The sequence below is a fragment of the Pelophylax lessonae genome (assembly GCF_965119305.1).
Source record: "Pelophylax lessonae genome assembly, chromosome: 13".
NCBI lineage: Eukaryota > Metazoa > Chordata > Amphibia > Anura > Ranidae > Pelophylax > Pelophylax lessonae.
The window spans coordinates 132,168,066-132,180,815 of NC_138780.1; the positions used below are offsets into that span (position 1 = coordinate 132,168,066).

Consider the following 12,750-nt stretch of genomic DNA (forward strand, 5'->3'; position numbering starts at 1 on the left):
GTAAAACTTGGTTCTACTGGTTCGACTAGGTTCTCTGCAGACATAGCTTGCTGAGTCCCCTCCTGGACCAGAGGAGGTGGTGGGTGAGCCACTGCCTTTGATCCATATGTGAGTGGGGCATCGGAAAGTTACTTGGCAGGTCATGGCTCCCTGGACCTCAAGCTACATTTTCCTTTATTTTTGGAATGGACCAACCCTGACAGTCTATAGATGTAATGGGCTGATCCTGCTTATACAGATTAACTGATGTATTATCTTTTCAGCTCTATGTAACTTTTGTAATACCTGTAATTTGCTCTTTACACATCTACCTGCCTACACTTCCAGTGATTGGATATGGTTTTTATTTTGATTGTTTTTTTTTTTTTTTGTAGGCCTATGTGTGCTTCTGCTATGTATGCTGACCCCATAGGTTTAGCATCAGTTTCTCTTTTTTGTGCACATTTCCTTGTCTATGTATTCTGAAAACCTAAAATTAAAAGAAAAAGGAAATGCTAGGTAGGCCACCATTCTGATCTTGACTCCAGTAATTTCTGGGTCACTGACACCAAGCAAAGGTTGGCAGCAAGTAAGGTAACAACCTCTGATTTGTGTATGGGTTCAGGGTTGAAGCTATATAGCATGTCAGTCAGACAAATGGCATTTTCAGGAGGAGGTCAGCAGTAAAACATTGTAATTTCATAACTTTCCTTATATAGAATGTATTGACAACTCAAAATGTGCAGGTACAGTATATACACTATAAGCAGATGAAACATTAATTTCTTTATATCTTTTCCATCACCCTCACTCAAGGCATATGAAAGTGATAGAAAATTTACGTAAGGAAAGAGAAGAGAGATTGCAGAGTTTTAGGAGGAGCCGCAGCCTCAGCCCCCAGAAACAGCTGAGTGCCTCACAAACATCGCTGTCATCATTGAGAGACTCTGATTTGCCCAGTCGGCGCAGGGAATACCTGCAGCAGCTGAGAAGAGACGTTGTGGATAGCACCAGGTATGACATTGATTAGCTGTCACCACAAGAATTTTGGCCTGTCTAAAAGATCTCATCATTAGTGTATAGTGTACACAATTCTGTAACAGAAGATAAGCTTTAGTCATAATAGAATTTTATGGAAATTATTTTACTTTAGCAGTTATTGTGCTGAAACTTCTACACAATCCTTAGCATTGGCATCAACAGACACACATCACAGTGGCAATGGAATTGCTGATATCCTAATTGTATCTTAGAATTCAGGAACCAAAGAGAAGGCCATCTCAGTGTCCCTCAGAGATTGAAGCGATGCTGAAGGATTATCAGAAGGCTCGGGAAGAGGCCAGGACTGAGATTGCTAGAGCAAGAGACAAGTTACGTGAGAGGGCAGAGCTAGAGAAGAGACGTCTGCTGCAGAGCACTATGCAGAAGGTGAGAATGGAAGAAATAACCCACATATTTGAATGTCTGTCTATTAAACACAACATGTATTTCTTCCCTGAGATCAGATTGGAAAAGTAGCTATAAGGTACAAATATAGAAACATTTCAATAAGCACAATGGACATAAAACTATTTGTGTTACTTCATAGGAGGATACCAAAATGAAGACACTTGTAAGCACCAGCACTTTATTTACCAATTCTAGTCTCAGTCTGTCCTCAGGACCAACATCAGGGTACAACAGTGGCATGACAGCCACCCCTGCCAAGGACAATAAGAACACTTTCAGGGAGGCAAAGGTGAGTGTAACACATGCATTACATTTCTGAATCTCTTCTGTATGTCTTGGTCCTATGCAGAAATGCTTTGTGAGTTCCAGACAAGACGTCAGACATGCAGGTGCATCTAAAAAAAAATAGAATATCACCAAAAAGTTAATTTATTTCAGTAATTCAATTCAAAAAGTGTAACTCATATATTATATAGATTCACTAAACAGAAAGTAATATGTTTCAAGCATTTCTTTCCTTTTAATGTTGATGATTATGGCGTACAGCTATTGAAAACCCAAAATTCAGTATCTCAGAGAATTAGAATATTACATAAGACCAATAAAAAAAAGGATTTTTAATACAGAAATGTTGACTTACTGAAAAGTATGTCCATGTACAGTATAGTATGCACTCAATACTTGGTTGGGGCTCCTTTTGCATAAATTACTGCATTAATGCGGCATGGCATGGAGGCGATCAGCCTGTGGCACTGCTAAGGTGTTATGGAAGCCCAGGTTGCTTTTATAGCGGCCTTTGGCTTGTCTGCATTGTTGGATCTGGTGTCTCTCATCTTCCTCTTGACAGTACCCCACAGATTTTCTATGGGGTTTAGGTCAGACGAATTTGCTGGCCAATCAAGCACAGTGATACCATGATCATTAAACCAGGTATTGGTACTTTTGACAGTGTGGTCAGGTGCCAAGTCCTGCTGGAAGATTAAATCAGCATCCCCAAAAGCTGGTCAGCAGAGGGAAGCTTGAAGTGCTCTAGAATTTTCTGGTAGAGGGCTGCGCTGACTTTTGACCAGCAGGTGACATGACTCCTCAAATCATCACTGACTATGGAAACTTCACACTAGAACTCATGTAACTTGGATTCTGTGCCTCTCCACACATCCTCCAGACTCTGAGACCTTTTTTTGAAATGCAAAATTTACTTTCATCCGAAAAGACGACTTTGGACCACTGAGCAACAGTCTAGTCCTTTTTCTCCTTCGCCAAGGTAAGATGCTTCTGACGTTGTCCCTGGTTCAGGAGTGGCTTGATACAAGGAATGCAACATTTGTTGCCCATGTCCTGGATATGTCTGTGTGTGGTGGTTCTTAAAGCACTGACACCAAATTCTTGAATGGCCTTTGCTTCACAATCCTCTCAAGGCTGCAGTTATCCATGTTGCTTGTGCACCTTTTTCTACTACACTTTTTCCTTCCACTCAACTTTCCATTAATATGCTTGGATACAGCACTCTGTGAACAGCCAGCTTATTTAGCAATGTCCTTTTGTGAATTACCCTCCTTGTGGAGGGTGTCAGTGACTGTCTTCTGGAAAATTGTCAAGTCAGCAGTCTTCCCCATGATTGTGTAACCTACCGAGCCAGACTGAGAGACCATTAAAGGCTCAGGAAACCTTGAAAAAGAACAAGGGCGCCAAGTCATAAAGGTAGATAAACAGCTGTATAATTTAATGTAGTAACTTACATGTTAAAAACAGGTATTCCAATAAGACAGCATGCATGGTGCAAAAGGACAGTCCCCACAGTGAATCCGATGGAAGATGCAAGATGAAGGATAATCGCATCTGGGTCCTGTATAATGGTGAAGGCAGTCCTGGATACCGGCAATACCGGGTGATGCCGCAAATGGCGTGGGCTCCCTGGCTGGGCAGCCTCACCGCAATCCGCTGTGCAGCAGGGAGGTAATGACACGGAAACCGGAAGTAGAAAGGACAAGTCTGTCGGTTCCTCCACGGAAGCCGACAGGAACGAACACTGAACCAAGAGTGGAGGGCGGGCTGCAACGTCGTTTCGGAGGACCTCCTCCTTCATCAGGCTCAGGAAACCTTAAGGCTGCATTCACATGTCAGCGTTTGGATCGCGGGCAGAACCGCCGCGGTTCCGCCCGCGATCCGGAGATTATTGCAAATCGCGGGACGCCTAGCGTTGCCCGTTGATTTGCAATAGCCCCCCAAACGCCGAGCGAAGTTGCCGCGATTTCCGCCTGCCGAATCGCGGCAACATCGCGCAAACAAAATCGCGGGACGCAATACGCTCCAAAGAAGCTGACATGTGAATGCAGCCTAACAGGTGTTTTGAGTAAATTATCGGATTAGAGTGTGACACCATGAGTCTACAATATTGAACTTTTTTTTTACATTATTCTAATTTGCTGAGATACTGAGTTTTGGGGTTTCATTAGCTTTAAGTCATAATCATCAAATTTAAAAGAAAGAAATGCTTAAAATATATCACTCTGTGTGTAACACATCGATAAAAATATATGAGTTTCACTTTTGGAATTGAATTACTGAAATAAATTAACTTTTTGATAATATTCTAAGTTTTTGAGATGCACCTGTAAAGCTTTGGTGGCAGCAGTGTTCATATGACACTTGTGCTGCTCAAAAATAAACTTTTCTGGCCTGTTACAGTACCTTCGAAAAATGAATTATTATTAATGTAGTATTAATTTATGCCCTGCCTGTACTGTCCTAATTTTAGGGTATATTGCCTATTTTTTTTTGAAAGAGAAATCTTACCTTGAGGCAGAGTTAAAAAGGTTTTTTCTGGATCACCCGACTGTGGGGGCCACCTTGAGAATTGGTCGTAAGATCTGCGGAGAGGGCTTGATTTCTTCGCTCCCTTCCCCTCTGTTCCCGGTGCTCGATAACCAGAACTTCTCCCCTGGCCAGACAGATCACGGTTTCCGCCTCTTGAAGTCTAGCGGATTCCATCAGGCCAGACACTTCATCGTCCAGGGGAGGTGGGTCCCGCGACAGACTCTATTTTCCAGTAGGTCTTTTGCCGCTCTGTCTTTCTAGCAGAAAGTGCAGCTGGCGCACTTTTTACAGTCCCTCCCACCTGCGTCCTTCTTTGACAGGCGCCTGCTGCCTTTCGAGGAACTGTGTGCATCAGACTCTCCGTTGCGACATACCGTCTCTTTGATCTATCGCCTTCTGACGGGGCCTGAGCCCTCCGCCCGACCCCTGTTTCTCACCCGCTGGGAACGAGACCTGGGCCTTTCCTTCTCCGACCACCAGGTGGATCGTATTTTCTTTTTTACGTATAAGACGTCCACCTGTTCCAAATATCAGGAAGCGGGCTACAAATTGTTGACCAGGTGGTATTACACCCCGGCCAGGTTACACAGAATATTCCCTTCTTGTTCTGATCTCTGCTGGAGATGTGGGGAGGAGGTGGGCTCTCTTCTCCACATTTTCTGGTCCTGCAACCGTTTACAGCCCTTTTGGGCGGAGGTCTTGCGCATTGCCCAAAAGTTCACAGACCATGCTCTTACTTTAGACCCTGCTCTCATCCTCCTTCACCACAACAGTTTCCCACGAGCATCCTACAGGAACTCCATCTTGCCGTTCCTCTTTACGGCGGCTAAAAGTTGTATCCCTCTTCTCTGGAAGCAGTCGCAGCCTCCCACGGTGGCTATATGGCTGCGGAAAGTGGCCACTATCAATGAGATGGAAGATCTTGTGGCTACCGAATGGGGCACGAGGGAGAAGTTCCTCAAAAGATGGTACTACTGGCATGAATTCAGCTTTTCCGCAGAATACAAGGACTTGGTGGTCTAGCTTGATATCTGCGGACTGGGTGGTCATCTCTCTCCTTATCCTTCCCTCCCCCCAGTCCCCCCCTTCCTTTTCCCCCCCTTTTTATTTCTACTACCCCCCTCTACTGTCACTGCCTTTTTCCCTCTCACCCTGTGGGTTTGTCCCACCTTCTCAGTAAAAAGAAATGGGAGAGGCGGGAGCATAGGATTTGCTACACTTTTTCTTTTATTTGTCGGTCTCTTCTTACGGGCACTCGTACCTGGGTCCTCCCTGATAGACTGCGGGGGGGTTGGGCCTGCTGGGGTGTTTCCTCCTCGCCTCCGTATCCCGGCCACATAGGAGATGCTGGTGGGGGGGAGGGGGGGCCTCTCTGGGGGCCTGGCCTTCCGTGGCACCTTGATGTGATGTCTTCTCCCACTGCTCTCCTGTTCTGACGTTGTATATTATGTGTTTGCTAGCACTCATTCTGGATCTGAGTTGTGTCTAGAACTATGTATATGATCCTGTATTGTTGATCTTGACTCCAATGTATGCTTTTTCCTCTCCCAATAAACATTGAATTAAAAAAAAAAAAAAAAAAGGTTTTTTCTACATACAAAGAGCAGTGGCACATATTTAGATGATGGAGTGGCCTCTGTTTTACCACTCTACATGTCTTTTTTTAGCAAGCGAGTTGAGTCATAGCTCTGGTTCCATCTAAGGCACTGAAAATGCCAAGTGAAATACTCAGAAAGTGGCAGCCTTCTTTAAGTTCTGGAAATAAGCACATTATTGACATACAATGACATTGTTGGAGACATGTGTGATTAAAATAATAAAGATCTGTGTTTATGTTTTTTTTTTTATGTCAGACAGATTTTGTATTCTCATACAGATCTATTAGATTCCAAACCTGTTCAAAGCAGGTCAAATGCAGGTCAGAAGGAAGTCAGCTGCAGGTTAAATGTACCTGTCAATGCATTCTGAATTATTTCAGAAGCATTTCAGACTGATATCAAATTGATGCCATTATCAGAAGCCCAAAGCCTACAAAACCAGGCCATTATGCTAATAAAGTACTAACGTCCCTGTAAAAATCTTCATGTGTGCTCACTGGAAGGACTGAATATTTTTGTGTTCCTTTTATTATAGACTTCGCCAGTGGGCTTGGACTTGGAAATGGGTTCTGGAAGAGGAAGAACTGCAGTGAGAAACTGTTTTCTTCTGCCCCCCACTCAGAATGCTTCAGTGCATGGTATGTGACCCACAATACATTGTACACAGTGAGGATGATGGGCAACTTACTGAGGTATTGGAGTCTGTCAAAAAGTAATACATAGCATAAATCTCAGATATGCTCTGTGGGTCAGTCATCCCAAACATGATATTTTAGTATTTGGCAGGTGCTAAATACTCTGTGTCGAGCTAGGGCATAGATTAAAAGAAACCAGCCCCAGTACAGCCTAAAAATAAAACAGAAGCTCCGACTGCTATACTCCATCCTATCTCCACTGTTTCTTCTTGCATAATCAGCTGGTCACCTAATCAGCTATGCTTGTCTTCCTAGGTTAAATGATGCCCAGCATCATTCAACCCACTTCCTGTGATTCAAGGGTGTCAAGGTTTCACCCAACCCCCGGCTCCCTCCTTTTCACCTGGACTTACAGGAGAAAGCTGCAAAGAGTTGCACCACATTAGTCTTGGTAGTGGATTTGACATGCTTAAGAGCAGCTTGGTTCTTTAGTAACCTACTCCCTTGCAACTATACAAAGGGAATTCAGTAGACATATAACCAGGCGGTGGGTGGTCTCAAATCCGGTTAGATGAGAGTGACACACTTTAATATGATACAGGTGTAAAAAACAAACAAACGCTGTCTTCTGTGTGGGACATGAGGCATGTACAGAGTAGATCATAGAAGGTTGGTTATTTTACCTGCAGTCCATATAACAATGTTTTTTTTTTTTTTGTTTTTTGTTTTTTTTTTAAACATAGTGCTTTTAGTTCCACTTGAATCCATCTATTCTGTATATCTTGCAGAATCCACTAGTAGTACTTCTGCTACTGAGTTCTGAATAGCCATGGCAGTGTGAGACAGCATTCCGTGTGAGCTCTGCACCCTGGGAGTGACTGCTTGTCAGCACAGCCCCTTTACGTCATCTTTCTTACCCATGAAGTGAAGCAAGAGACTGTCCGGTTCCTCCAGAACACCAGTTGATGGTTCATAACAATTTTAGCTCCCTGGCAGCAGAAACCATTGCTTCCAGCTTACACCTCTCATGAGCATCCAAATATCGTGAGTACTGACTTTCCAAACAATGGGAAAGTGAGGCTGGGCCATTGACTTAGTTAAAATGGTGTTTTGGGGTCACCTAGGATATCACCCTTAATCTATCACAAGGTCCTGTGCCGCGTCCCCTTTCCCTGGGTAGTCACAGTGGCGGCTAAGTAGTGTTCTTATGTTTACTCTATAGCCCCTCTGGACATCCTAATATTGCCCCCCCCCCCCCCCCCGGGAACTAGTCGAAAAAAAAACAAAAGCCACAGACTGGTTGAGCCGCGTACCCAGAAACTGGTACTCTCTCATCTTGACATGCATTTAAGTAATGTAAGCCCCTAGGGCAGGGATATGCAAACTGTGGCCCTCCAGCTGTTGCAAAACTTCAAGCCCCAGCATGCCTCTGGGTGTCATGCTTGTGGCTGTCCGAGTCTTGCTATGCCTCATGGGACTTGTAGTTCTGCAACATCTGAAGGGCCACAGTTTGCATATCCCTGCCCTAGGGGAACCTAGCCCTAGCTTTCGGTTTCCATGTGGATACTCCCCAGTGACAGTGATCTTCCTATGATCCTCTAGACTTTGTTAATGTATGCTTTTTCCAGATTTTAGACTTTGGTATAACTATGTGTAATCCAGAGTTTGGCTAGTCTGGGGTTAACCTTAGCAGCCTTTGTCACAAATGGTTCTTCTTGCCTGACAACCCTCGGATCTGGGGGGGTATTGATACAGTGTTAACCAGTTATTTACACATTACTTGAAAGTTATTTGCCTCCTGTACAGGCGGCTGGTTATGGCTGGCGGCTGGGAGAGTCCCCCACCTTCTTATTTACAGCCCTACCACCTATTGGATGCATGGCTACATTTAGGGCGGGAGATCACCGGTGAATTATAGTTTGGTATAACTATGTGTAATCCAGAGTTTGGCTAGTCTGGGGTTAACCTTAGCAGCCTTTGTCACAAATGGTTCTTCTTGCCTGACAACCCTCGGATCTGGGGGGGTATTGATACAGTGTTAACCAGTTATTTACACATTACTTGAAAGTTATTTGCCTCCTGTACAGGCGGCTGGTTATGGCTGGCGGCTGGGAGAGTCCCCCACCTTCTTATTTACAGCCCTACCACCTATTGGATGCATGGCTACATTTAGGGCGGGAGATCACCGGTGAATTATAGTAATGTTGATGTACCACCCCGTAATACAAGCATTTTTACACCCTCTTTGAGTGGGTGCCTGTAGCCTAATGTCATTCAAGACACACGTTCTTGCGTGATCCAACAGACTTCTTAGTGAGTCCAATTTAAGGGGGGGGGGGGGGGGTGCGCTCTGCCTGCCACATGTTATAACAAATGTAGCTTGATGGAAAGTTGAACTTCCCCTGCTAAGTGGGGAGAAAAGGCCTAGCATAATTTTCTTTCTTTGTTTTATGGATACCATGGATATCTCTGCTCCTAGTGAAACGCAGAGGCTTTTTCAAACGATTGACCCCGGCTGGGGAATTTTATCGGGGGCCTGTTTTATGTCTTTTTATTCTCTGCTCTGTCTTTCCTGTGTGGAGATACCCTACTATTGCTCCACCCATCCTGCATATATCCCTGGGAAGGGAGGATTTTTAGCCTCTGATAACACCTTATCAAACCTCATGACTGCCCTGGCAGTGAGTCTAGAGGGTTCCACACATTGCTTTCATGTCTTCCTCTTAACTGGATGACCCTGGCTCTTTATTTATTTATTGGAATACAAGTTTCCTATCCTCTTTGGGGTAGCTGCTCCAGTGCTAGCTTAGTGTCTCATGCCTTATTTTCTGCTATGTTTATACCCTCAGGAGCTTCCAAGCTAAGTTCCAGTTACCGTTGTTGCCCTGGGCTGCATCTCACATACTTGTGTTGGCATATACGTAGACCCCCCCAACATTTCCTGCACCTTAGAAAGACAGGATTCTTTTTTGCTCATGAGGCGTCCATAGCTAACGCTCATCAAGAAAACGGGTACAAAATTATGAGCTGTTGGTACGAAACTCTGCATGTCCCATGATTGACCCATGCATATCTCCCCTATGCTGGAAGTGCCAACAAGATACTAGTTCTCTACTTTATATTTTCTGGGACTTCCCCATCTATGGGATTTCTGGACAAAAATCAAAGCCACTATCTATAAGGTGAAGGATGTGTATTTTGCAGATGACCTGTTGGCCTTTTTGTGTTAGTTAAGCACTACAAAAACACTCTTCTCAAGGGTTTCCTCAGTGCAGCCAAGGCCTGCATATTGGCCAAGTGGAAAAAACCCTCTCCACCTACTATAGAGCAGTGGCTAGATCGAGCTGACATAGAGTTAATGGAGCAACAACAGCTGACCTGAAAGAACAATCAGAAAAACAATTCAAAATCTGGACACCTTGGTTCCTATATGGGAATCCTGAAAATGATGTGGTCGGCTCTTATTTGTGGCACCGGGGCAGTGAGCTCCCCAAACTCCCTGGGCACCGACATCCCCCCCCCAGCTTTCTCTCCATTGGTGGTCATTGCACTGTATTATTTGCCTGTCCCACAGAAAATGGAAACTGGCAGATGGAGTAGCTTATTGTTTATAGGTTTGTTTATAGGTTTCACTGTGATGGACTTAAGACCTTACTGTTTAGAAATGGAAGGATAAAACTGATCTGTAATGCTTGTCAACAAATCACATATGTTTGTTACCATATGTTCCATTCTGTTGGTACTTTAAATAAAGTAAAAAAAAACCAATGGGTGACTGATCCAAGCAGAGTTCTCCTGTAACTGAAGTATAATTTTCTGTGTGGACTGGTCCTTTAAACATCAATGTTAGTGCAACTATGAAGTGAAATAATAAATGATTTTACAATGCCAATGAAGTAGTAGCACATTCAAAGGCATGTATGGCAATCAGACCATTTCAGTGCTCCTACTGACATGTATTAATGTGCATTATTAAAGTGGTTGTAAATCTCACACATGAAATATGAACAAAGCATATCCCTCTATAGTGTGTACTTGTCTCAATTAAAAGCTCTATTGTCATTTCTCTCTGCTGCTTTATTTCTCTGCTATCAGCATGAATCACTAATGACAAGTTTTCCTGACACCAACAGAAAAAAGGTGACGGGGAGGGAGCTCCAGGTGACTGACAGCCTTAGCTCTGTTCCTGTGTGAAGGGGGTGTGTACCTTCACTCCAATCAGTAGTCAACTCCTCACTGAGCTCTGCAGAGTGATTTCAGCTCTCCACCCCCTTTTTCTGACAGCTCAGACATGCTTTAAACATTCTGCACTTTTAAATGGATGTAGAAAAGAGAAGACTGCAGATAATCTTATGTAGGGGGATTTGTTTGATCTTTGTGTCTCATCTGAGGCCAGTTGATTCACTGAATATATGTAAGGGTTTATTAAAGCTTCATTTTTTTTTTTTTAATTAAAATAAACATGTTATACTACTTACCTGCTCTGTGCAATGGTTTTGCACAGAGCAGCCCCGATCCTCTTCTTCTGGGGTCCCCCGTTGGGGCTCCGGGATCCTCCTCTTCGCAAAGTGCCCTCATAGAAAGCCGCTTTCCACTGGGGCACCCATGCGTGCTCGCTCCTGAGCCGCCCTATCAGCGTCTATTGACATACAGTGGGTGGTCCTGCCCCCTCTGCACAGCATTTGATTGACAGCAGCAGGAGGCAGTGGCTCCCACTTCTATCAGTTTGCCCAGGGAGGAGGGAGACAGCGGTGAGAGCTGGATTGGATCAGGCACGTATAGGGGGGGGGGGGGGGGGCTGGGGGTATTTTGCAACACAGAAGGTTTTTCACCTTAATACATAGAATGCATTAGGGTGAAAAACCTTAAGGCTTTAGAACCATTTTAAATCAGCAGTCATTTAAAGGCAGCTGTACTGGCTACTAATATGCTGTCTTTTAAGGTAATACTCACAGATATACCAGTGGAGGTGACAATAATCCTAATATGTCACCAGTAGCTAATAATAATCTAACTCTAATCTGCAGTAGCATGGCTATTGCAATTGACTTCTACCGGTAATTCAGCAACTTGCTGGAGTGTCTGGTACACCTTTTAGACAAGAGCGCTATAAAACAACAGATTGGACACATTGTTTTGGAGTACATTGCAGTACCCACCAGTCTATTCAGCAGGAGGATACCCAGAATGTTTCCACCTTGTAATAGATTATTCTTGCAGGTGAACATGCACTGTTTTGAAAAAAACATTGGCATCAATAGGGATGTAGTGGCACTGTGAGCAGATTACTCCCCTGATAAGATGGTTAGCCACAAGAATAAAAAAAGTAGTTTGTCAATTGGAATATGTGCCAAGAGACTGGCTAGATATAACCAATCATCTTTCTTTTTAGACCCAAATATAGCCCAGCCACCTTCCGATAAAAGCTCAGCAGCTGAAGCATCACCAACACACCGTGCTGGTCCACACACTCCCCTGCTACGTACACCCGTATTATATCAGGATCTCGCCACCCAGGTTCAAGCCAGCGCAATGGCAGAGGTGAGCACATTATAGAATGTATACCGTGTTTCCCCAAAAATAAGGCCGGGTCTTATATTAATTTTGGCTACAAAAAACACACAAGGGCTTATTTTCAGGGGATGTCTTATTTATTTACGGCATGTACAATAATTTACATTTATTCAAACAGTCATGTCACCATGACGATCTTAAAGTGGTTGTAACCCTAACAAAAAAAAAATCCTGATTCTTTAAGGCATGATAGACAGCACAGTGCTTGTATTGTGTCATTTACCCCTCTCTTTGTTCTAAAAAAACCTGGAATAAAACAATAAAATGTTTTTAAAAACGTTCCTGCGTCCCCTGTCTTCTCAGGAGTCAGCATTAGGACATTCAGTAATCCCAAAAATAAACCTTGATTAAAGGCATTAAAAATTATATAATCCGTTTTGTAAAAAGATTATAGAGTGTGCATTGTGTTTCTTTTTGTAACTTTATAGTAGAAAATACCTTATTTACAGTGCCATTGGGTGCTCACATGACCCACCGGAGCTCTTCTTCCCCGCTTTCAGCACTGCAGAGTGAGGGGCCACTGACGTAAACCGAGAGGAGAGGAGATCTACCTCAGGTCATGTGAGCGCCCAGCGCGCTGTAAATAATCTATTTTCCACAATAAAGTTACAAAAGGAGACACACTGCACATTATATAATCTTTTTACAAAATGGATTAAATGTTTTTAGAACAACTTTAACTAGGGCTTATTTTTGGG

General features: G+C 43.7%; 1 protein-coding gene across 1 annotated transcript in view; it reads left to right on the forward strand.

Moving 5' to 3' along the window:
- Positions 1-12,750, forward strand: part of STARD9 (StAR related lipid transfer domain containing 9) — a 297,129-nt gene that overhangs the window by 265,071 nt on the left and 19,308 nt on the right. The window contains exons 24-28 of the mRNA XM_082274962.1: positions 796-993; positions 1,233-1,407; positions 1,568-1,717; positions 6,379-6,481; positions 11,871-12,019. Coding sequence (XP_082131088.1) covers positions 796-993; positions 1,233-1,407; positions 1,568-1,717; positions 6,379-6,481; positions 11,871-12,019 — 775 coding nt within the window. The remainder of the gene's footprint in view (positions 1-795; positions 994-1,232; positions 1,408-1,567; positions 1,718-6,378; positions 6,482-11,870; positions 12,020-12,750) is intronic.